The 25,000-nt window shown below is 55.4% G+C and overlaps 7 protein-coding genes across 7 annotated transcripts; all 7 read left to right on the forward strand.

The window, feature by feature from the left end:
- Nucleotides 1-435: 435 nt before the first annotated feature.
- INS49_007810 (uncharacterized protein) lies at nucleotides 436-6,030 on the forward strand (the record flags this gene model as incomplete). The annotated part of the gene is made up of 3 exons (XM_043168557.1): nucleotides 436-2,663; nucleotides 2,733-2,757; nucleotides 2,812-6,030. 3 exons carry the CDS (start codon nucleotides 436-438, stop codon nucleotides 6,028-6,030), a joined length of 5,472 nt encoding a protein of 1,823 aa, XP_043026237.1.
- A 979-nt stretch (nucleotides 6,031-7,009) lies between these two features.
- INS49_007811 (uncharacterized protein) lies at nucleotides 7,010-8,044 on the forward strand (the record flags this gene model as incomplete). The annotated part of the gene is made up of 3 exons (XM_043168558.1): nucleotides 7,010-7,317; nucleotides 7,398-7,443; nucleotides 7,676-8,044. 3 exons carry the CDS (start codon nucleotides 7,010-7,012, stop codon nucleotides 8,042-8,044), a joined length of 723 nt encoding a protein of 240 aa, XP_043026238.1.
- Nucleotides 8,045-10,588: 2,544 nt separating this feature from the next.
- On the forward strand, nucleotides 10,589-12,335 carry INS49_007812 (uncharacterized protein; the record flags this gene model as incomplete). Its single annotated transcript, XM_043168559.1, has 2 exons — nucleotides 10,589-11,150; nucleotides 11,218-12,335. The coding sequence occupies 2 exons, from the start codon at nucleotides 10,589-10,591 to the stop codon at nucleotides 12,333-12,335; spliced, it is 1,680 nt and encodes a 559-aa protein (XP_043026239.1).
- Nucleotides 12,336-14,170: 1,835 nt separating this feature from the next.
- Nucleotides 14,171-16,625, forward strand: INS49_007813 (uncharacterized protein; the record flags this gene model as incomplete). The annotated part of the gene is made up of 4 exons (XM_043168560.1): nucleotides 14,171-14,255; nucleotides 14,338-14,368; nucleotides 14,482-14,798; nucleotides 14,878-16,625. 4 exons carry the CDS (start codon nucleotides 14,171-14,173, stop codon nucleotides 16,623-16,625), a joined length of 2,181 nt encoding a protein of 726 aa, XP_043026240.1.
- Nucleotides 16,626-19,321: 2,696 nt separating this feature from the next.
- INS49_007814 (uncharacterized protein) lies at nucleotides 19,322-20,419 on the forward strand (the record flags this gene model as incomplete). Its single annotated transcript, XM_043168561.1, has 1 exon — nucleotides 19,322-20,419. One exon carries the CDS (start codon nucleotides 19,322-19,324, stop codon nucleotides 20,417-20,419), a length of 1,098 nt encoding a protein of 365 aa, XP_043026241.1.
- Nucleotides 20,420-20,779: 360 nt separating this feature from the next.
- INS49_007815 (uncharacterized protein) lies at nucleotides 20,780-23,053 on the forward strand (the record flags this gene model as incomplete). Its single annotated transcript, XM_043168562.1, has 1 exon — nucleotides 20,780-23,053. The coding sequence occupies one exon, from the start codon at nucleotides 20,780-20,782 to the stop codon at nucleotides 23,051-23,053; it is 2,274 nt and encodes a 757-aa protein (XP_043026242.1).
- A 364-nt stretch (nucleotides 23,054-23,417) lies between these two features.
- INS49_007816 (uncharacterized protein) lies at nucleotides 23,418-24,093 on the forward strand (the record flags this gene model as incomplete). Its single annotated transcript, XM_043168563.1, has 2 exons — nucleotides 23,418-23,657; nucleotides 23,719-24,093. 2 exons carry the CDS (start codon nucleotides 23,418-23,420, stop codon nucleotides 24,091-24,093), a joined length of 615 nt encoding a protein of 204 aa, XP_043026243.1.
- Between the last annotated feature and the right edge of the window lie 907 nt (nucleotides 24,094-25,000).

A 25,000-nucleotide genomic window follows, 5' to 3' on the forward strand; every position in this document is an offset into this window, starting at 1 on the left:
GTTAATTATTCACACAAAGCTTGTGCTCAATACCATGAAGATCGACCGAGTCGGAAGGAATGTGTCTGGTCGATTAAAGACGTCGGCTGCCCGGGCTCTGGACCTGATGTGCCTGACGTAAGCAGATTTCAGGCCTGCAACTGCTCGACGCGGCCGCCGTCTCGTGGCCGACTCGGGGGCGAACACTCGAAGGGGGCGTGCCACTCGAGGCAAACCACCTGATGACGAAAGCGACTGTGTTTCGTTTCTTATATCAACAATCCTCCGTCTGCCATCCTCGCGAGCCGCCATCATCTGTGGGTGCTGCATGGGAGGAAACACTGCAGCTGTAAACTTACCGCTGTCGAGCTCCTCCAGCTCACAGTCGCTCTCGTCCCACCCCACCGTCCACCTTGCGTGCATCCGACGCTTATGAACCACGGTGCCGGCAACAACATGGCCTCCACCGAACAGAGGGAGCTCGAGCTCGTCGACAAAGTCAACCTGCGCATCCTCAATGTCGCAAACGACGCCCCTAAACTCACCCAGCTGCTGAAGCCATACCTCCCGGCCTTGCTGCTCAAGGCCGGCAGCGACCATGCTTCGGTTCGCTCAAAGGTCGTGACCATCTGCCAGCGGCTCAAGGTCTTCATCAAATCACCTGAGGTAGTCCTGCCAGTTTCCGCCCTGCTGGACCAGTACATCGCCAATAACCACCCCGTCATCAGGCAGCTGGACATCACCTTCATCCAGCACAGCATAGGGAGGATCAGTGCCGATGAAAGGAGGAAGCTTGTACCCACCATCTTGAACGGCATCCATGCAACAACACACACCACCCCTGCCAGGTTCAATATGTTCCTGCACGCCCTCAAGGACATCAACATCCCGCCCAGAGGCAGCAAGGAGGACGAGGCCTTTCGACAAGAGGTCGGCTTGACGGACAGCAACGACGCTGAATCTGTCGCGAAATGGCTGGGGAAACTTCTACTGACCCCAAGTCCACACAAGAAGCCGCCCGGTCTGACTGACGATGACATGGCTTTTCTCACGTTGGGCAAGCCCGGCGAGCCGAAGCCCGAAGGAACCCTGGTCGCGGACTGGCCCGGCGCCATGATCAAAGCGGCCAAACTGCTGGAGAGCGGCGCATTCACAGACGAGGAGCGCTTCATGCCCGCCCTGTATGCCGCCGCCAGCAACGACTACCGCATCAACTCTGTGGGTAATGCCATGTTGATGAGGAACCAGGTGTCGCTGGAGGATGAAGGGAGGGCCAAGCTGCTATTCGAGTCTCACTCTCGGTTGCCACCTACATATCGCATCCGGATACTCAACCTGCTGTCGAAGTCGGGCCTTTCGACAACTTTCACCAAAGAAATACTTGACGTCGTGCGGCGGGACATCAAGCCCAAGGATGAAGCTGTGGATGGACTGCAGCTGACCAAGCTGCACAAGGCACTCTTCGAATACATCAACTGGGTTGCCCGGATCGGCCCAGGCAAAGGGAAATTCGATATTGGCCCCACATTAATCGAGTTGTTACGAGGCTTCATCACTGAGGAACAAGGGTGGCCGAAACCTAGCCAGGAGAAACGAGCACTGGACCCGCTTGACGACAGAAATCTGCGAGCCAGAGCATACGAAACCATTGGAGTACTGGCAAGGGGTTCGTTTATGGAACAGGCCAACCTGCTTGAGTTGGTTGCTTGGCTGTTCCGCTCGCTCTCAGAGGATCCAACGCCCGAGGTTGTGGTTAATATCGAAGGCGCGCTGTCTGTCATGACCTCAATATTCAAGCCCGATAGCGGAGAGGTCGACAGGTTACGGACCATAATTCTGACATACATGACACTTGCGGATGGTGGAGATTCCGTGAGAAGCGTACGACACGCAGCCACCAAATGGGCAAACCAGTGCCTCGCATTTTCAGACCCCATAGCGAGATGGGTTGATATCCTGGCCATCAATGGGCGCGGCGAGGAGAGGATGGAAGTAATCGAGGAAGGCCGCAAGGGCTTGGACCCTTGGACATACAGGGTCAACGACGCCACAGTCACGAATGATCTCCCCGACTGGCAGCAACTGGTCCAGACCTTCTTCAAGGAGCCCCTCGGCTATGGTGCTTCTGCCATGATGTCAGACGGGCCTTCGATCACGCAGAACTTTGTCGACTTGTCCCCGAGCGCTTTCCCGACAGCCGTCACGTACTGCAAGCGCATGCTCTTCCTTGCAGCACTGAAGGACGAGTTCAACGTCGAACCGGGATGGGAGCAACAATTGGACACGCTTATGAAGTCTGACAAGCAGACAAGGGAGTCCATTCGAAAATACTTGGGAAGCCTAAGCGGTCATGTCTTGGAGTCCTTTTTGGAGGCTGCCCTCGAGGGGATCCAGGAGGACAAGCCTACCACGGAAGAGTGCGCACGCAGCTTCGTCGAGGTCGCGTCTCTCGCGCCCAAGTCAGAACTGACACCTTTGATCCTCCAAGGGATTCCAAGGCTTCTGGCAGTGGTCACGTCAAACAAGAAGGAGATCCGGAGTCTTGCAGCTAGGGCCCTTGGCATTCTTGCGGCGCACCCATCCGTGCCCTCATCGCTGTTCAATGTCATCAGCCACGTGCTGCGTCAACAATCCCAATCATGGCGGACGGCTGTCGGTGCTGAGATGAATGCTGCGCAGGGAGCGTTCGTTGCATTGGGTCACCTGTGGTCTCGGGCTGTGTATTACCCACATCCCATTCTTGCCGCTGATAGCGAAGGCACAAACTTGAGCAAGGAGGTGAGATTCAATCATTTGAAGGAGCACAGAAGACAGTTTGCTAATTGAGAACAGGATGCCTACGTCGACGACACAACCCTGTCGCACGACCTTAGAAACAAGTACCTCAAAGGGAACGATCCACCACGCGCGAGTCAACCAAAGGCAGAGGAGTGGCTGCCTCCCGTCAAAGATCTGGGCGGCGCGCAGCTGTCTTTCCAAGAAGTAATATTTGACACCCTCACACAGCTGTGGACGGCCTTAATTGAGCCCGAAGAAGCCTCTATCACGACATATATCGACGTGTTAGTGCCTCAATGCAAGAAAGGAAACGAACGGGCCATCACTGCCCTCGGCCGTCTGGCGTTGGGGCTGAAGGATGGCGACGCTGCCCTTGATACTATATTGTCGAAACTCTACGAACTGCACGAGCTCAAACAACCCGAGGTACACTTCGCCATTGGCGAAGCTATCACGGCCGCGATTGCTCGCTGGGACTCGGACATCGTGCAGCTCACCGTGGATGTGGAATCAAAAATAGACAAATACCGTGTCGAGAAGCGAGCGGACAAGGTCCAAGAAGTCCTCGACAAGATCCTCACCGACTGCAAAGCCACCAAGCCATCTCTACTGAAGGCTTCTGGAATCTGGTTGTTTTCCATCATCCAGCACTGCTCTCACCTGCCCGAGATACAGGCCCGCCTACGCGAATGTCAGGTTGCATTCATGCGCCTGCTCAGCGCCCGCGACGAGCTCGTACAGGAGACAGCATCAAGAGGCCTGTCTCTGGTGTATGAGAAGGGTGATCCTTCGCTCAAAGAGAGCCTTGTCAAGGACCTTGTCGGTGCTTTCACCGGAACAGGTGCGCAGCTGAAGGTCGAAGAGGACACGGAGCTCTTCGAAGCCGGCGCACTGCCAACAGGTGAAGGAAAGTCCGTCACTTCGTACAGGGACATCATGAACCTGGCCAATGAAGTCGGTGACCAAAGTCTTGTCTACAAGTTCATGTCCCTCGCGTCCAACGCGGCGACGTGGTCGACCCGCTCTGCGTTCGGGCGTTTTGGCCTGAGCAACATCCTCTCCGAATCTGAGGTCGACCCGAAGCTTTACCCGAAGCTTTTCCGTTATAGGTTCGATCCGAACACGAACGTCCAGCGGTCGATGAACGACATCTGGAAAGCCCTCGTCAAGGACTCGAATGCTGTCATCGAGGAGCACTTTGACGCCATAATGAATGACTTGCTCAAGAGCATCCACACCAAGGAGTGGCGAGTTCGGCAAGCCAGCTGCTCTGCTATAGCTGATCTCATCAGTGGCAGACCATTCCAGAGGTATGAGAAGTACTACGGCGATATTTGGACCAAGGCGCTCAAGGTGCTTGATGATGTGAAGGCCACGGTTCGCAACGAGGCATTGAAGCTCTGCATGGGCATGGCAAACACTCTGACTCGGCAACTTGAAGAGGGCGGCGTGTCGGCCTCCGCCAAGGACATGATGAGCTCCACGCTGCCCTTCCTGCTTTCTGACAAGGGCATCGAGAGCAACGTGAACGAGGTCAAGGGCTTTGCTATTGACACCGTTATCAAAATCACGAAGACCGGCGGGAGTGCATTGAGGCCGTACATTGCCACCATCGTGACACACTTGCTGGGACTGTTGAGTACCATCGAGCCGGACGCAATCAACTACTACTATCAGCGCTTCGGTGAGGATGATCGCGAGAAGATCGACAAGATCCGAAGTCAGATGGTCAACCAGAGCCCGATCTCTCAGGCCATCGAAAATTGCCTCCGCAATGTCGACGAGAGCGTCATGCCAGATCTTGCCTCAGGCCTGGAGGAAGCGATAAAGTCCGCCCTAGGCATGCCTACGAAGGTCGGATGTGCGAGGCTCCTGGGAACATTGGCGACACGGCACACAAATGACTTCCGGCCACATGCAGACCGTTTCTTGCGGCTGCTGGAGAAGCAATGTATCGACCGCAACGACGAGGTCAGCCAGGGGTATGCCAAGGCAGCAGCGTACATCATGCGACACGCCCCATCGGAAGCCAAAGAACGCTTCATTTCCAAATTTGAGACACTGTATTTCAACGCCGAGGACGAGGCGCGCAGGCAGAAGGTGGCGGACGTGGTGCTGTCGCTTTCCAAGATCAGCCCGGACCACTTCAACGCCCTGGAGGGCAGCCTGCTTCCCTTCAGCTACCTGGGCATGCACGACCTAGACGAGTACGTGGCCAAGGCTTTCAAAGAGGTATGGGAGACCCACGCGGGCAGCAGCAGGACGGCGACGCGGTTTGTGCCCGAGATAGAGGCCCTCGTGCAGCGGGCGCTCGACACGCCGCAGTGGAGCCTCAAGCACGGTGGCGCGCTAACAGCGGCCAGCGCGATGTCGGCTGTGGCCGCAGTCGCCGGCGACAACCCGGGCTCCAGCGGCAGCGTCGCGCACCTCGCGCGGCTGTGGCCCGCGTTCGACCGCGCGCTCGCGCTCAAGACGTTCGCTGGCAAGGAGAAGCTCCTCGACGCGCTGGCGGACGTGGCCTCCAAGGGCAAGGCGTTCTGGGAGGGCGACGCGGCGGTCGCGGCGCAGATGAAGAAGGTCGTCCTGCGCGAGGCGAAGCGCAACAACGAGGCGTACCGCGTGCACGCGTTCAGGTGCCTGTGGCGGTGTGCCGCGGCACGGGAGGACGTGGATCTCTGGGAGGAGGCGGTGGGCATCGCTCGCCCCTTCCTGGAGGAGTATGTCGATGAGGACCGCATGGATGTCGATGGCGACAGCGGTAAGGCTGCCAAGGAGAAGGAGGTGCTTGTGTACAAGACCGCGCTTGGGGCGGTGGAGGTCGTCGCGCGGGGGTATAACCGGCCGCTGCTCAGGCGGCGGCCTGTGCATGTTGCTCGTGGCATCCTGGATGTCCTGGGGCCGTTCTTTGAGAAGCCGAGGTTTGACTCTATCCGCCGTGAGGTGTGGTACAAGGCTGTCGAGGACTTGATGAAGGACGCTGATGGTGCTGCGAGCGAGGAGGGGGAGGCTTCTGGTGGGTCGGGTGTTGCCAGGCGGTACTTTGAGAGCCTGGATGTAGACAAGCCGGATCTTGGGGTTGAAACGCAGCGGGTTGTGCGCGCTCAGGCGACGGTCGCGCTGGCGAAGGGTGTCAAGAAGGGGGTGTTTGGCTCGGCTGCGTCGAAAGAGGACGGCGTGGTTGGGACTTTGAGGGGGGTAATCACTGAGGCTCGGGGAGCGGAGAGGAGTGTGGATGTTAAGAGGATCATGGATGAGGCGTTGGCTGAGCTTTAATGGGGCAGATATAGATGATTTTGGTGGTGCCGTGTGGAATAGTTGTTCGTCTTTGCGATGTAGAATTGGAATTTGAAGTCTGACGATAAACAATGGGAACAGGGCAGTGCTTGAGCGATCCTCTTGAGACCCCTTCTTAGCCCAGCCTCAACTCCTGTGTCGTGGATGTTGTCCATGTACGATTGTCACCCGTAGACTGATGTTGCCAGTCTAGAGCCGCTTGCCTCACATCCCTTCCGGGTCACGAGATACCAAAGTTCCGTGCAAATAGTCACAAGTCCGTATGAGGTCGCTGGAGCAAGCCTGTCATGCAGACGTATATTGCAGATTATCACATTTTGTACAAGAGTTTATGCTGAGAGGATATCCCAGAGGCTTTCTGCTACTGGCGACGATGCCACAGCCCGCCAGAGGAAGGCTAGATAGATACTTATTTCACAGTGAGCATTGCTCACCTCTAGTGTGTCCATTCGAGATATTGTCTAATCCTCAGCCAAACGTGAATTTGGCCAGGCCGAACTTCTCTTCTGTAGGTTGACAACGTTCCGCACGGGATTAGCAACGAAAGATCCAAAAAGGGTCATACAAAAATACGAAGCACTGAGTGATTTACCTTCTTTACTCTGACCGTGTCACGTATTGAAAATGATGCCTTCTGACTTTTGGCCCTAGGGTGCACTGATGTGGTCTTGGCGGTTCTCAAGCTTCAAGACCACTTGTTCCTAGCGTCACAGACCATCGTCATTTGACGGATTTCGTTCAGCTTTTTCCGTATTCCGATACCTAGAATTAATTTGGATACAAACATGGTGCAGATATCCCTCTACGATCGAGGCTTTCTCTGATAGACGATTCTAAAATTACGTCTAAGAGTTCTTCCACCCCCAGGCTAATCAACTGATCGATTCAATTCCACAAACCATTCGGATACATGAGTTCAATCATATTCAACAATTGAAAACGCATCAAGACAGCCAAAATGGCGAACTTCTCGGATCTTCCACAAGAGCTTCGTGATATTACCTGGGAACAGGCGGTACGGCCCGAAGGACCAGGTGTCCTGTTCTTCACAGTCCACGATGCCGATGAGGACATCCACTTGGTGGAATCCCCCTGGTCAGCCAAGAGCTTCAATTACAGCTCTAATGATGGACTTCCCGAGTCTTCATTCCTTGACTTCGCTGCACCTCTCTGTGACCCGGATGGTAACCTTTCGTGGACCCAATGGAATCCTTCGACGTACATGGAGGACTCGGCTCTTTGGACAACTTGTCGCGACTCACGAAGGTAAATGCTTAAAAGATTTCGACCAGCCGAGACCAGCCGTCGAATCGTTCGCTCGAAGACCTTGCAGACACACCGGCAAGTCTCGACTTCCGGTGCCGCCACGGTGACAGCAGCCTTGCAAACAGAGTGCGGTGAACGGCAGTACTTTACGATACAGCCAATGAAGGATCTCATCGTCATCCAGACGTCGCCTAGCTCATGTATGTCATGGGATCGCGGGATCGAACACAAGCTTCACGCTTACGCTCTGGTTGATGATCGATGGTGGTTCCTGTCCCGGAGCGACTTCCTCACTTGGCGCGTGCCGGTTTGTGTTGTCTGTGCGCCGCGGAATATCGGCATCGAGTTTGATACAAAGTGGTGCTACCAGACCGAGAAGTATGTCCCGCATTTCGGAGGAGCCAGTGGGATGGAGCACGTCGAGACAGTATGGTTTGTGGACTACAGGCTCCAGAGGGCCCCACAGGGCGTGAGTGCAGAGGAGAGCCAGCACCTCCAGGCCAACCGGAAAGTTTTCTACGCTCAAGATCGACGGTTTGTTGAGGTCTCTCCTCGGGATGCTGGGTGGATTGTTTGCGATGAGGCAGGCAAGGAATGTTTCGGCAGAGAAGCATTCGAATTCATAAAGAGGCTGAACAACCTCACGTGCGGTTCTTACGTTGAGGACGACGAGGAAAATTTGGTTCCAAGACCTGTTCTGAAGGTCTTGGGCTGTGAGCTGCTATAACCTCAGGGACAGATGAGCATGGAAGTATGGATACGATGGATGAGCTTCGAGGCAGTCTCAGGTTCCGAGAATAACGTTGAATGGCAGGTGGATAGCAGACGATGTGTTGGTCGTCACCAACAGGATCAATCTCAAGATAGAGTAGATGGCACTGCTATTGAATCACTGCTGCATTGATTTCAATTCCCAAGAGCCGTATATGCAGGTCTCAGTGCACATGAGAGCTTGTCTCCGTTCCCTGACCTGCGGTTTCTGTTGCTACTGCCTTCAGACAAAGCACGTGGCGGCCCCTTTGGCTTTCTTTTCATTCAATGGGGCCATCCCTCGATGCTCGAGGATCACACGAACTGCATATCCTCGCCCGATTTCTTACCGAAGTATCGAGTTTGTCTGTCTTCTAGCATGTCGGAATGAGAAAGTCGCTTCAGTTCCGTTCTATACCAAATTCCCGTGTAGCGAAAGCACATTGAAAGCGAACGAAACCCCTATCTAAATGTCACCCCACAGATTATCGATTATCTTGCATTTTGCAACACAAAAAGCTTTCTCTGAGCGCAGAAGATTCCCCCACAGAACGGCCAACTGGCAGAGGATTATCACAATGTAATTATCCCATTAACGACAATCCCACAAGGGCCTCTCTCATGGGGAATCATCCCACAGAATATATCCATACAGGAAGTTATCCCATCAGGAGGTGTCCGACAGGAGGTTATCCCAATGGGAGGTATCCCACAGGAGGCTATGACATATGAGACTTATGTGAAGACGCGTAGTCAGGACTGATTAATCTGGCTGAACACACCCAAGTTCGAGATCTCTCTCCGACTATCATCTCTTTGTAAACAGGAACAAGTAAACAGATACGTGGTTGCGTCCCCACGCTAGCTCTGGCTCTTGCAAGCCAGATTACCAGGCGACACCACGAGGAGGTGTGGAGTCCGACTTCGTCGCCTACCTAGCCGCCTAAGAGTGAGCCAAATCACCTGCGCCCGAGTCTGCGAACTCCGGCTTACCACTCTCACGAGCAGGCGGGCTTGCTACACCAACACCCATCCTCTTGACAACACACCGTGTAGCATCAATACAGGCTTCGTCGTCCACCGAGCTTGCCTTACAGCAAAGCAAGCCGTCTGCGCCAGAACTCGATTCTGGCTTACCACTCTCGCGAGCAGGCAGACCCCCGAGCCAACAATCAACAACCACCAACCACCTACTAGACACCTGAACTCCGGACCGCAATCCGGCTTACCACCTTTGAGGCAGGTCAGGGTGTCCCCAACCGCAGCTGGGGATGGTCTCATCCGCTCAGTGATGGCAGCCACGGAAGGACATGCCATCCTTTTCAAGCACCTCCTGCACCTTCCGTGCCTTCCGCCTCAGACATACAGTGTCTCTCTATACTTCTCTGTGAGGACGCATCAGCGGCGGGGGCTTGAGGAGGATGGGAAATAGGCAGGCACAAGACAATAGCTGGCGGGTGGGTAGGAGGGTGACGAGTGTTGAGATGAGCTCAGACTGGGAAATGACAGACAGTACTGAGAGTCCAGCATGTCAACTCACGATGCCAGACAAATCTCCCAGTCGGAGAGCAATAGTAGCTCCTGCCAACCGCCAACGACTTGCGAAGACGTGGCCAATGTCAACCTGCTGAGCCTTCTTCACATGCTTGTTCTGTACGACGCCGATGCGCTGCTGCGCAGTCAACACGTGCTTTCAATTTGCAGAGAACAGGCGTATTTGAACACTTCCTGATCGGAAAAATCCCCACACGAACCGGCGAGAGCGGTGCTTTGGCTGTTGAGTCTTGTGATGTTGGCTGCGAACGAAAAGGATTGTTAAGAGGAGGAGACCCAGAGGTGCATCTCGTAGAGAAGGAAGGTTGCCGTGTTTAGTAAGCCGCGAAGGGACCCCTGCGAGTGCTTGCATGAGTGGGCACGGGTGGCGGCGCTGAGTTAATTGGGTAGCTCCTCATGTACTCAGGTACCCTCCCGTGACGCCATCTCCTGGCGGCCTGCTTGGGCAAGTCGGAGCTTCTGAAGCAACCTTCATCTTCAACACCATACCCAGTGCCTGTTCTTCCCACACAGTCACGCCCTGCGAGTGACTACCACAAATTCCGAACATACCCTGCGAAGCATCTGCAGTTAGCTGTTAATGATCTGAAGCTCTACTGACGCCGCCGTCCCCGCCCAGAGCTGCAATTCAGTCGTCTTTTTGAACCCCACCAAAGGCTCGATCAAACAGGGGCCGAGCTTCGTGTGGCCGAACCAAACCCGACCCAACCAGACCAGACCCAAAGCCAACCCAAGCGATCTACTTTTGGATCTGACCTTCACCTCTCCTTCCACTTCCTCAGCTGCCCATAAGAGAAGACGCCCCAGGCTGTGATTCATCTACTCGACGCAGCGATACTTGGTCACCCAGTCTTCCGTCAGCTCGACTACTCCACGAAAACACCGACTTCCTACCAATCTCGGCTGCCCGCAAACGAACCCTTGAAAGCAAGAGCACGACACAGAACCTACATCGGCAACCGTCAAGATGGCCGACGATCCTGTCGCCCAATTTATGTCCATCACGGGCGCCAACGATACAGTCGCCACTGGCTGCCTGTCCATGACTGAGGGCGACGTGATGGCCGCTGTCAACCTCTTCTTCGAGAATCCAGAAATCGCGAGTTCCTTCTCTGCCCAAGCTTCCTCTGCCGCACCTGCCTCCTCCTCGACTGCCGCAGCCTCCCGACCACAAGGCGCATCTTCGAGCCGGAACCTGGGCCGGCAGGATGATCAAGGCGTCATCCATATAGATGATGATGATGATGATGACGACGATGAACCCATCCGAGTTGACGACGATGACGATGTCGATGATGTGGATCACTCTGACCTCGAACGTATTGCGCAGGAGAGCGACGATGCGGCCATGGCCCGCCGCCTGCAGGAGGAGATGTATGGCGGTGGCGGCCCCCCTCCCGCAGACGGTGTGCGGGCTCCCATCGCTAGGACTACGGAGACGCTGGTTGCGCCCAGCGGATACGGCGCACCGATTGACGATGATGGATTTGGCGGTCTAGAGCAGCTCCGAAGACAGACTCGGCCTCGACGTGAGTTCACTGTGGCTTTCTTGTTCTGCTCTGAAGCGGCTCAACTGGGCTAACATGTGACTAAAAGCTACCGGTAACCCCTTCGGCCAGTCGATCTGGGAGGACTCCGACAGCCCACACCCTCCAACATCTTTTGCCTCTGCAGCAGGCGGCTCCAGCGGGGAGCAGAACCGAGCACAGCGCCTGGCGGATCTGTTCCGCCCGCCGTACGAACTGATGGAACACCTGGCCTGGGACGAGGCCAGAGACGTCGGCAAGGAGGACAAGAAGTGGATCCTGGTGAATGTGCAGGACATGAACGACTTCAACTGCCAGGCGTTGAATCGAGACATCTGGAAGGACTCAGCCATCGTGGCCCTTGTGAAGGAGAACTTCATTTTCCTGCAGTACGCTAAGGACGACCCACGTGCAGGCGAATACAACACCTTCTACTTCCCACCACACGCACAGGAGAACAAGGACAACTTCCCACACGTGTCAATTATCGATCCACGGACGGGAGAGCAAGTCAAGGTCTGGTCAGGCATTCCTTTTCCCAACGCGCAGGCGTTTCATGCGGACCTGGTGGAGTTCTTGGACCGGTACTCGCTGGAGCAGAACAAGAAAAACCCTGTGTCGAAGCAGAAGCGGCCCCAGCCGGCTGTTGACGTGAACCGAATGACGGAGGAGGAGATGTTGGAGATGGCGTTGCGGAACAGCCTCGACGCGAATGGTGGAAACGGAAGTGCCAGCAACCTGAACGCGCTGCAGGACCCCGACGACCTTACAAAGTCAGTTGAGCTGGAGAAGGGCAAGGGTAAGGCGGTTGCAACGTCCAGCTCGGACGAGATCATGGGAGGAACTCCACAAGCAGAGTCACAAGAAGCACAGTCGGCATCATCGTCATTGTTCGCCTCCGTTGCCTCCGACAAGCCCCATTCCGAGCCTGCCAATGGCCCCACGGTCACGAGAATCCAGTTCCGACACCCAGAGGGCCGAGTGATCCGGCGGTTCAACGTGACGGAGCCGATCCGGCGAATTTACGAATGGTTGAAATCGGAGCCGATCACGGCGGACAAGGCAGGCGTGGAATTTGAGCTCAAGACAGTGCCCGAGGGCAAGGACCTGATTGAGCTGCTGGACCAGACCATCGAAGAGGCTGGTCTCAAGCAGGCTACTGTGATGATCGAGTACATTGAAGCTTGATCGTGGAGACAAGTGAGGTGAGCGCAGATTCGCGCCGAATTCTTCTTGTGCCAATTGGCATGGGATGATACTGATCTGAGAAACGAGAGGCGGCACAAAAGGAGGGTATGGCCCGAAACCGATCACAGGTCACATATCATATGGTGCCTGTCGTGCTCCAGTGGTTGCGCTTCAGCCATGGCCCCTGGACCCCGCGATCATTTTTACTGTTATGTTTTGAAAGGCGTCACGGTCACGAATGTTGGGAATTCGGTTCAGGTAGACACGAACTCTGGAAGGCCTGAACCAGGCCCGGCCTCCATTAGCATAGAGATATGGCCTTTTAGCATTGCGCCCAAGTGAGGGATAGATGCTCACTCGCACTCACACACGGAAATGAAAAACCGGACTGACATCACGATACGAAGTTGGCAGAAGAGTAGCGTGCTCCCGGGTGAATCTTCCTTCTCATGCTGGGAAGGCGGCAGCCAATGGTTCCAGCCCGAGGGGCGGCAGACTGAGACCCCTCCAAGAGCCAGTTTCCAGTTTCTCAGCATTAGCCGCATTGCTGTTCGAATTTCCCAACCCCTGGGCGGCACTAGGGAAGCGCCTCTCTGATCCATCCAGGCACGAGGAGCATCCTGGCCAATGGGTGGGAGGGAAGCTGGGTCGGTCTGGGATGGGGATGTTATGTTTTGGGTTCCGGGCGATGGGGGCCAGCAGGGCAGCCAGAGTGAAGAACGTGGGGTAAAAGAGGCAGCTAAGGCAGGTTGGCAACGTTGGAATCCACTCGGTGGGTGCCCACTTTCAGCTCCTCCTCCTTCCGATCACAAGCTGATCGTCATGCCATCCGCCTCTTCACTGTCACTGCACGCTCGTGTGCACTTACTCGGCCATGAGCTGAGCTGAACTGGACGCCTTTTTCTTCCTTCCCTTCCGTTCACTTGTTCTCACCCTCAGCTCTCCTCTTGCGGGAAGTGCTGAACTGCTGTTCTGCTTGCCCTACACGCGTCTTGTCCTGCCTGTGCTGTTGTTCCTCTTGCATTTCCATTTCATTTCACTACCACACCTCCGTCTTCACGCTCAGTTCTGTTCAATCGTTAGTTTTCATTTGTCTCCGAGCTTTCCTTCCCTCTCTCTCTGTCTCTCTCTCTCTCTGTGTCTGTTCCTTCTTCATCAGCAGAGCAGCGCCTGTCTAATAAGCAGGGCCCAAAAAGCTTGTACCGCTAGAGAAACCCTGGAAACCGCGATCTGCCTTGTTACGGAAGCCATTCCCGTGCGACTGTGACGCTCGCTCCGACGTTCTTTTCCCCTACCTAGACGCTTTTGATTTGACATCCGACTGGTGACTGTCCCATCCAGCAAGCAGTCCCTACAATACTGCACTGTCGTGTGCACTCCAAGGACAGACGGCAAATCCCGTGCTCGCGTCCACAACCTTCCCCTCTTGGTGGGGAATCACAGCTCGTCTCGACTCGTTTCGCCTTGGATTTGTTGTCGATCTCTGATCTCTCGTCTCGTCTCGTCTCCAGGGAAACAGCTGCACTGCACCCCCGACAAGCAGCACCGCTGCGGGAAAGCTGCAGCTTCACTGGCCAGCCGCCCAGCCGCTGGCTTGGGGCCACTACGCGAAACCCACCAGAGCTCTCGGCCTCGACAAGCCCCTCCCCCCGATCCCTCGACACAGAGGTACCCACTCCCAGCCGAACGGACGATCCCCACTCTCCCGATCTGAGCATCTGCTCGCGCCAGGGAGACTGGTCACCAGTTGCTGGTCCTTTTCCCCTACAAACCGCCGGTCCTCGAACCGGATTGATCTTTCTCTCCCGAGAAGAAAAGTCAACTGAGAGGGCATCATGGCCGGCCGGGAGAGGGACTGGGACGACAATGCCCATGGGTCCCCAGACCCCGAGACCCTCTACACCAAAGAGTACTGCATTGGTTCGTCACATGCATCATGGCCGCCCCGGGGGAGGAAGAAGCAATTGGAGGTCCGAACATCTGGGCTGACTTGACTGTGTAGGTGGTGGCAGCTTTGGCAAGGTCTTCAAAGGGTACGCTTCCTCTTGCATTGCTCTGCTTTCCCTCCCTCGTATCCCACCAGCCCGCCATGCCCACACTCGTTGCCCTGCAGGTCCAGCTGACATTGCTTTCTCCCTCCAATCAGTGTCGACAAGCGTACCGGTCAGGCAGTAGCTATCAAGATTATTGATATTGAGAGCGCCGAGGACGAGGTCGAAGACATTATCCAAGAGATCGCCATTCTGTCCGAGCTGCAGTCTCCCTACGTCACGAAATACTACGGTTCCTACGCCAAAGGAGCCGAGCTATGGATCGTCATGGAGTTCTGCTCCGGCGGGAGCTGCGCCGACCTCATGAAGCCGGGCAAGATTGAGGAGGAATACATTGCAATTATTGTCAGGGAGCTACTGCTGGGGCTGGACTATCTGCACTCAGACAAGAAGCTGCACCGGGATGTGAAGGGTATGTCGAGGTCCTGCCATCCCTGGGGCAGAAATAAAAGGCACTCGCCCCGTATATCGAAATGCTGACCCGTTCCCAGCTGCCAATGTGCTCCTGGGCTCTAATGGCCAGGTCAAGCTCGCCGACTTTGGGGTCTCTGGCCAACTCTCAGCGACCATGACCAAGAAGAACACTTTCGTCGGCACACCCTTTTGGATGGCACCCGAGGTCATTAAGCAGTCGGGCTACGACCACAGGGCGGACGTTTGGTCACTCGGTATCACCGCTCTCGAGCTCGCCAATGGAGAACCGCCCTATGCAGATATCCACCCGATGAAGGTCCTTTTTCTCATCCCCAAGAACGCACCACCAAGACTTGACAAGGACACCTTCAGCAAGGCGTTCCAGGATTTTGTTGCCTGCTGCCTACAGAGGGACCCCAAGGACAGGCCAACGGCGAAGGACCTCTTGAAGCACCCGTTCGTGCGGAAGGCCAAGAAGACGAGCTACCTGACCGAGTTGATCGAGAGGCATACCCGATGGTCTGCTACTCACAAGAGCGCAGATGACGATGACGCGTATGACGACGTTGGCGAGCCTGCGTATCGGGAGCCGGTCAATGAGGACATGTGGGACTTTGGCACGGTACGGCTAGTAGGCAACCAAGGAGGCATTGTACGGAATCCGGGCTTGAATGCTATGGGCGAGTCGGCTACAAACGCGCGGTCTTCGAGACCACTTGAGAGTGAATATGGAGATTCGAGAAACGAGACGACACCGACGAAGGCCCTGTTGGAGAGGGAGCGAGAAACATTCAAGGCGAGTGGGTCGACATCCGGCACTGCACGGCAGGTATCACCACAGCGAAAGCCCGTTGGTTCAACCTCTGGGCCGCAGTCGCCGGCCAAGGTGCCCTTGCCTCCATCCCCCGCGAAAACCAACACAAGGCCGCAAGACCAGGTTCATGCAACCCCGAGGGCCTCGCAGATGAAGCCTCTTCCGCAGCCTGTCGACACCTCTCCGGAACATGAGAGGTCATTACATGAGCAGCTTCAGCGGGATATGGGACACTTGAACCTGGGCTCGGCCATCAACGCAGAACGACGTGTCTCTGGCCCGCGCATGATGCCCCCGTCAGCAATGCAGCACCACCAGATACAACGACAGCCATCGAAGCTAGGCCCGTTGACCTTGCCCGAAATACCACCGTACCGGGCCAACGAACAGCAGTACGCAGTACCACAATCACCGCTGACGCGGACCACGAACCAACAACACCCGTTACCGGTCCAGCCGCAGGCCGCGAGACAGTACTCCCCATCTATCGTACAAGCTCCACAGCAGCCAAATTATTTTAACCAACACCCACAAGCCCCTAGAGCCATACAAACCCAGAATATCAACCCGCTGACTTCCAAGGAAGGAAACCGCGGAACGCCTTCGTCAACACACTCCTTCACGCCTGAGCCCCAAACCCCCACCCCGTTGTCCTTCCCACCGCCTGCACCAGCCAACCCGAACGGCGACCTGGACGCTCTGAACGACGTCATCTTCCCCGCCCTCGAGGAGAGCCTTAAGAGACGCCAGATCCATCTGCAACAATTGTACCCGGGCCGACCGAACAGTGCGAACAGCGGCGCGCCGACACCAAAGCAACAGAGAGCCGAAGCGTCGCACGAGAAGATCCGCAAGCTGGTGTATAAGCTGGCGCACGTGTGCAAGGAGATCGACCACTTCGACAAGGCGGAGCCGGTGGGCATGGGCAAGGATGTCAGCACTTTCCTTGAGGGGCTGCTAGAGGAGATCCTGGTGCGTGTCGAGCCGCTTGATGACGATGAGGGCATGTGAGTTGCGTGGGCTTGACGGCGTCGTAAGGACTCCGTTGCAGAGATATCAAAAAGAAAAAGAGCCTGGCACAGACCAGGAGTAGAATGCATAGGCTTTACAAAGACACGGCAGTGGTCCTGCGTGTCGAAGCACTTGAGCAGTGCAAACAGGCCGGGCCACGAGAGACTTGCTGGAGGAGCCGATACCAAAGAATCTTCTAAATGACGGAAAGACGGGCGAACGGAGCACGTTGGCGTTGACAGTTCCGAGGTCATGGGAGCCGCCCACCGAGCAAACCGAGATACGGTTTGGCCCAAAGCGAATGACCGTGCCTGTGTAGTTTCAAGTGTGAGCCAGGGGCTCGTAAATGAAGAGTGCCAGCAACTTACCATGTTCCTTATGCTGCCGGTCCAATTCAAGATATCTGCTGCCGCTCGCTACCCAATAGACATTATACCAGTCCGTGCAAGCCGCCAGGAGAGGGCCGGGATACTTGGCCAGAATGTGCAAGGTCAGACGGTAGATCAGCACCGCGAGAACCTGTGGGGCATGTTAGCACCGTAAGGTAGCAAGGAGTTCAATCGCGAGTCACCCGCTGGAGAACCAATCCAACGTACACAGTCGAGGAGAGCAATGATGGCTAGCTCTGCACGCGAGTTCTAATTGCTCCAGAAAAGTCTCGAAGTGACAAGGCCTAAGGCCAGCGCGAAGACAAAAGCCGGGAATGCGTGTCGAGACATTGCCACTCAGTTGAATCTTTAAGGCTGGTTGGAGAGAAGTACGGTTCGGGTGCAACCCATGCACGTCCTGCGCAGGCAGAATAGACAAACCAATTACATGAGATGAAAAGCGTACTGTGGTTATGCGTCGACGGCCATGTTTGTTATTAGCTGCTATATATTCGGCAGCAGCCGGTAAGTCCTTCATTAGGAGATAATACTACTACAGTGAGGAAGGGGCCAAATCGGGTACTCTGACTGTGTCGTTGCCTTAGCACTAGGTATAATTATGCGATGAAGTTGGGACCTTCTGCAGACTTGTCCTGCAGTATTACATAACCTCTGCTAAAAAAACCGTTGTGGGTAAATGTAAAAAGAAAATAGTAGGAGACTCACCAAGATTGGTAGTAGATTACGAGCAGAGCCACGTGCTACTTTGCGAAGATCTAATGAATCCTATATTCAACTTTGCAACATGGATTGACAACCCTGACTGAGGAAGCCGTGTAAGTGGAGGGGACCTGTGCTGGTTTCCCTGAATAGTGCTACTCTGTCGAACCAGCATGATAGAAAATTTCACAATTGTTGGAGGCAAGCTGACGTGACTGTAGGAGCCTAGCCTGCAGATCTCAGACCCACCATCACATCCACACTGTGTACAGTGCACGCATGTCGAATAGGCAGCGAATTTGCGACAAAGAGGAAGAAGAACGAGCCTGTCCGGGGACGATTGAGGAGATGTCGGTTCCATCAGTTACACGCGGGTGTCGCTGGCATCTCAAATGCTATACGAGAAGATGGAAACGGTCAAGAGAGCTGGGAGCTGCTGGCTGGCCTTTTACTGCACCATCATTCGACGAGGACAAAACCGAGATCTGAATCAAAGACAAGCTCGACTGAAGCAAGGATGCGACAAGACATCGCCCCCCACGGCACAAGAAGAGGCTTTCCTGCTCGAGGTTCTAGTTGCGGCTGTCAAACAAAATCTGCTTCACATACACGACGCCGAAAAAGGGAAGAGGAAACCGACGAGGGGCGACGCGGCAGAGTTGCGACTGACCAGTTGGCTACAGTGGAGAAGAAACGAAACGCATCATCCCAGATGGACATCACCAGGACCATACTAGGCTTCTGCAGAGCCGCGGCGCAACGTTATCATCAGGCAGCCGCCGTTAGCGCCCCCGGCCGCCCTGGCGTTTTGTACAGAGGTCGAGTCCGATTTTCGAGCCTGGTAAGACAGTGTAGGTAAAATTTGCACCATCCAATTGTGTGTCCTCGTGGTGTGTAGGTTGCTTGAATTGCCGCTATTTGGGGGGTCTGCAAAGGGGCTTAAATACTGCCTAAATTGGGTGCCTCAGGGATCCACACAATTATGAAACAATTTAAAATATTTAAATTGACGTTTTCATATTAAAAAGTATTATGACCTGCTCACGCAGCTTGCGTGGAATCGAGGGGAAGTTGCGTATTCGGCCAGACTCCAAGCCAATACCTAGGCACTGATTTCAAGTTCAGGATTCCAGGGGCACAGCAAGCATGCATGTTGGTGATCCACTGAAGCACAACCAGCAAGCGCAGTCACAACTGGCTCGAGATAAGCGCCCAGAGCCTTGGAGGCCTTATTTGAATGGGAAATTTCTGGGTCTTCTACTAGGCTCCAGCTGCAGTTTGGTTGCTGTGCCTCCTCGTCATGGCAACCGGTGCATATCCTCTCCACAAAAGTAGCAAAAAAGCCCGAAAGGGTTGGTTCGTGGCTCGGCACGTCGTAGTAGGAAGATGGACCCCACAGCCGAGTGAGAAGAAAAGACAGAAGGTCATCGGTAGCAAGCCAAAAATTGCCAGTGATGCCGCGACGTCTCGCAGCCAGCATATATAGTTAGCCAGCCGTATGCTATCATGGAGGGCCTCGCGTCCTGGATATTTGTTGCCCTTGTCGTTATTGTTTCCTAGGTGTTTCACGCCCTCCAGCTCCTTGTGCGAACTTTTCCTATTGATAGAATGGCCAGTCCTCTTCTTCGAGACATGTGGCCGTCTCCGTCGGAGCAGCACTCCTCCCCTGTCCCCATTTCCACTGAGAAGGAGCCTTTCCCCGGGCAAAAACCCACTGATCTCGATCCACTTGAAACACCCATTTGGATATCTCCCAGAAGGGGTCTTCTCCACCATATCTACAGCTTGTTCCTCCTCACGTACTCTGACATCAAAGCCGTGATTATTCCGCAATCCATCTTCGCACTGTCAGCCTTCTACTCCCACCACGATCTCATCATCTCGGAGCGTACCGGTCCAGCCAGCATCGTCGCCTCCACAGCATGGCGTCTTTGCCAGATGCTAGCCTGGCTCTGGCTACACCTAATCATCCTTGATCTCTCCAACCAGCGCCTCCCAGACTCAGTCGCAGAGGACGCGATCAACAAGCCCTGGAGGCCAATCCCGGCGAAGCGGCTGTCCCCCACGGAGGCGCGGACAATGCTGCTGTGCGCCATCCCCGCCGCGATGCTCTTCAGCCTCCTCGGGACCGGCCAGGCGGCCTTCGTCCCCTCGACGACCCTCATCTGCCTCTCGTGGCTCTACAACGACCTCGAGGGGTCCTCGGTGTCCATCGTCGCCCGCAACGCGCTCAACGCCCTCGGCCTGACGTGTTTCGGCTGGGGCGCGCTGGCCGCCCTCGCGGGCCCCGCGGCACAGATGGCCGCGCACGAGGCCGCCGTCTGGATGGCCATGACGGCTTCTATCATCTTCACCACCATCCACGTCCAGGACTTCCGCGACGAGGAGGGCGACCGCCAGCGCGGGCGCAGGACCATAGCCCTGCTGTTCGGGCCCGCCGTGGCCCGGGGCAGCTGTGCCCTCTTCGTCCTCCTCTGGTCTGTCGCGGCGCCGGCATTCTGGGCGTTCAAGGGACACCCTCTTGCAACGCTCGCTGCGGACGCTGGCCTGACATGTGCGTGGTGGGTCTGGGCAGTAAGTGTTGGGCTGGGTGCTGGCGTGGGGGGGTTGTTGATGGCGAGGAAGGGCCAGAGGGTAGACGAGCTGGCGTTGACGGTGTGGTGTGCGTGGGTCGGATGGGTGTATATGCTACCATATCTCGTTTAGTGGTGGTAAAGATATCAATGTCTCTTTCAATAGAAAAAGAAGTAATCCTGAGAGCTAGAGGGAGGCATCTTTCGAAGGGACTTAGTCAGCTGCTTATGTAAAGGGGGCTGGCTGCACAGCACCCACTTGCCCAACACCAACAACCAACAACCAACAACCAACAGGCAACCTCTCACCTCCGCTTTGCTGCCTGTCTCTTGGGTTGCCTTCTCACTATCCTTGCTCTTTCACTACAGCATCGGTGAGCAGAAGAGGAGATATCACCCTTCCCCGGCCGACCACCATTGTTGTCACAACCCCACCGGCTATGCAAGTCAACAGAGGTGACTCTCATCGGGGCGTTCCTATTCAAATTTCATGATGTCCGATCGACCATCTTCCTCCCTGTACAGGGCTCTTGATCCGGTCATCAATGAAATACGCCTCCTAACAGCCATCGCCGTCGACGCCGAGGACCGCGTAACCTGTCGTCTTGTCACGGTCCCCATTCACGAGTGTCCTCCGTACGCTGCACTCTCCTACGTCTGGGGCCAAGCGACCGATCCGGAAGAAATCCAGGTCGACGGCCGAGCCTTCCAGGCCACCCCGAGTCTAGCCCGGGCCCTGCGCTACGTTCCCCGTCATTGGCAAACCAAATATCCCGGGCGTGCGTTGGCAGAGCTTCGGCTCTGGGCGGATGCCGTATGTATAAACCAGCGTGACCTGGAGGAGAGGTCGCGGCAGGTGCGGCTCATGGGCGACATTTTTTCCGGTGCAGAGCTGGTCGTGTGCTGGATGCCAGACGGGATCAGCCATTCCTTAGATCCTCAAACCTTCAGTGAAAACATGCAGGATGACGTCCTGAGCACCGCATTCCAGACCCTCGAGCTTATCAATAGGGAGCTAAGGTTGGTGGAGCAAGAAGCTGGCGTTAACTTGAAGAGACTACACAAGACGCTACACTGGCATGGCATCGGTTTTGATGATGAGAGACTGGTCCAGTGGCTTGCAAAGTACCCCGAGTTGATCAAGACTGCCCCTGGTAATACATGGACGGCTTGGAACAAGAATTGGGAGGCAGTCAAACACCTTGCCGATCTGCAGTATTGGAAGCGAGTGTGGATTTTTCAAGAGATTGTCCTGTCCAGGGAGGCACTACTGATGTGCAAGTCCAGCTGCACATCGCTGACCGAGACCGTCGATCGTGTATACCGCTGGTTCGATTGGCTACAAATGTGCAGTCTCCCGACTCCCAGCTTCGTCTTCTCCGACTTCTGGGAATCTCTGGTATCAGGCTACGCCGTGTCCGCAGCTGTAGTCCGCCTGACCCTTGACCCGTGGAGGCGAAGGGGTATTGGAGCCCCCATACAATCCTGGGATATGTTTCGCATGACTAGTCTTTCGCTGGCCGCGACCAACCCGAAGGACAAGGTGTATGGTATGCTTGGTGTAACTGGTATTGACCTTCGGCCGGACTATTCCGATCAGACATCTGTTGCTAAGGTGTTCCGCGACATGACCGCAGCCTGGCTGCAAGACTACGCATCTACAAAGGAGGATACGGCTTCCAAAGTTGTGGGGTCTGGGTCGAGGGAGCTGTGGTTCCTTAGATACGGTGGACTGAGACATTATTGTGAGCATGCCGACTGCCAGCACTGGTCCTCATGGACGCCTAATTTCCTGCACTACGATCACGAAATGGACGACTACCTTTATTTCCACACGGGCAATGCCGACTACAGCGTATTCTCAGACGAACAAAACCAGGAATTGAGCTATATACAGGACTCCTCCCTTTTCGTCACTGGGTTACACGTTGACTGCGTCCACGAGACGTATCCTCAAATCGTCAAGGTCAGCGACTTTTCTGACTTGATCTCAGGTCTATTCCGGAACAATGCATCCAAATATTCGGGGGTGAGGCCTAAAAGACGCCTACTGCGGGATCTCTTCGAGCTTCTTTTCTGGGAGAACCTGAGGGGCTCGATACTCGATGCCCGGCTGCATGTATCCGACCCCATTTCTTTCAACTATCTTGAGTTTGCCTTCCTTTTTGTATGGGCCATGATTAGTACGAAGTCAAAGTGGAACCACGACCGTGATGCAACTGCGCTGTCCTGCACTCCCACATTTAATGGGGGGTCTCAGTATCGTACTGCAATTGAGACATTGGGACTCGAATCAGACACGAACGCGGGATTTGTATTTTCCTTGCGCGAGACATTCCTGGATCTAGAGGAGGTTGCCGAGGAGGAATTGGGAGTGAGAAGTGGCTCAGATTATGATGAAGTCCCCTCTTCATGGCTTCAGGCGCTGGTGGATTCCGAGGCCACTGGTGGGATGCCGAAGGACTCGGACGGCACGCTCGCCGTCCATCTGCGGCGAATCACCGACCAATTAGAGGGTTTTGCGATGCGACGTGCTTGCCTGTTTCTGACATCACGCGGGAATTTCGGGCTTGGTCCCAGAAGGACCATAACCCGTGGGGATGCCTTGTGCGTTCTGAAAGGTTGGGAAAGCGTTGCGGCTTTGAGGGAGACCGGGGACCACTTCATATATGTTGGTGGGACCAAGGTCCAAGGTATGATGGAGGGACAAGCTGCACAGCTCTTGGAAGATGGGCTAGCAGAGGTGCGACAGTTTGAGCTCAAGTAGTTCAAGTTGTTGAAGCTAGCTGCAACCTTGGAAGCATCAATTTGCCATCCTAAAGAACATTAAGAAAGAAGCATTTGAGGGGAAAAGTTGAAGAAGTAAACAACTCATTTTAACAAATTAATTAAAGAATCATAATCAAAAGCTTATCTTTAAAGGGCATATATCCACCTATCAACCTGGTCAATTCTCGAGAAAACCCCTCGCTCTCATTTCTGTCCTTTGAATCTCTTCCTCAATTTTTCACAATGCAGTAAAGCCCTACACTTGACGACATTACTGAGCAGACCTTCGGCCGGCACTCACCTTCTGCAAGATTCACTCGCAAGCACACTTGAAGGCCACCGCGGGAGACTCCACAAGCACCATGAGTATCGGCAGAAATATGGTCTTCGTAGGGCTCACAAAGCCAGAGCCACCACCACAGCCGCATGTCCTCACCATCCGCGACAGGGACCTCGGCCGCGCCCTCGGCACCCTGCGCGCCACACCCGCCGCGGAGCTGTTCGCCGTCCGCACCCTGCGCATCGTCCTCACCGAGCCAAACGTTCTCTACTGGCACGGATCCCTCTGGCCGGCAGCGCGCGCGGTGTTTGACGACGAGGACGTCGAGGACTACGCGCGGATCTACCCGGCTCCGGCGGCCGGCAGCACACCCCCCAGACGAGGAGTTCCGCGCGCTGCTGCGCTTCGTAGCCAAGAACTTTGACCTTGCAAAGCTGGACTGGGAGGTTGACGCCAGAAGCGCGGCGTGGGGCCTGTTTGAGGACAAGGGTGCAGGGGCGTACGGGGGAGAAGAGGTCGATGAGGACTGGAAGTTTGTGTACGAGTGGTATTTGGAAGTCGGGAGGGCCCTCGCCGATGTCTTGCGGGGGAGGAAGCTGCAGAGGCTGAGCGTCAAAACGTCAATCTGGAATGGGATGGGCCCGTGGCTTACGGGGCAGAGTACTGGAACAGAAATTGTTGTAGATGGCAGCCTGCCGAGGTATCATGATGTTGGAATGCGCCTTCTATCTGGTGGAGATGGGATCGAGACCGACTGAGGGAGGACAGAGGCGCACAGACACGGGCAATGGAGAAGGGTGGGCTAGGTCGGCTCCCTTTCGTCTGCTGTGTACTCATTACCTATACCCGGCAAGAATTAAAAGGCAACCCTGTGAGGATGTGATTATGGCTGGACCTGGCTCGTGACTCTTTCCCTCTCCATGGGTGGTGTATCTATCTGCTGGGACAGTCCGGCCCACAACATGCAAGTCCGCCTTTAACCGGACCCAGGACCACCGGAATTCGATACGCTTTTCCGTGCTTAGATCCTCGACGACGAAGGGTGTCTTCGTGCATACGCCTAAGCTCGCCAATCATGCACGAGAGACATGAACCTCTCGTTATGGAGCTGGGTGCGCCTGTCGACGGCCACCGGATGCAGAGACAAGATCACGAGACCAGCCGCTGCATCACAAGCGAGGTCCACTCGGGCCAAAAAGTTATCCAGCGGATCCCTTCTCCCTCGTCTACCACGACTTTGGTCGTTGGTGGTTCTTGGTGCATGCTGATGCCGATGGATGGGGTGTGTGAGCTTTCGGAGGTCGTGTTTATGGCCGGGAGACCTGGGTGGCAGGGAGGCCCCCTGATAGGCCCCTGATAGGCCCCTGATTGCGATCCCACAGGAAGCTGTCACCACACGGCTTGCTGCCGACACGTTGTTCACTGTGCAACTTGCGACATCACTTGCAAGCCTTGATCGGATAGATCTTAAAGCCGTTTCCCACTTCCATAATTCCGATTTGTTGGAAGACTCCCTTTCCCACACTGAGACTCCTTCCTGTTTTGATGGCTGGCGTTGGTGACGAATGGCCTAGGCCTGCAACCGGGCCTGATTCGTGCAGGAATCCAACATCCTATTCAAGACGCATCCTTCGGCCGATTGGCCGTGCTATGCTATCCCACCAG

This window comes from Diaporthe citri, assembly GCF_014595645.1.
Source record: "Diaporthe citri strain NFHF-8-4 chromosome Unknown scaffold_3, whole genome shotgun sequence".
NCBI classification, from domain to species: Eukaryota; Fungi; Ascomycota; class Sordariomycetes; order Diaporthales; family Diaporthaceae; genus Diaporthe; species Diaporthe citri.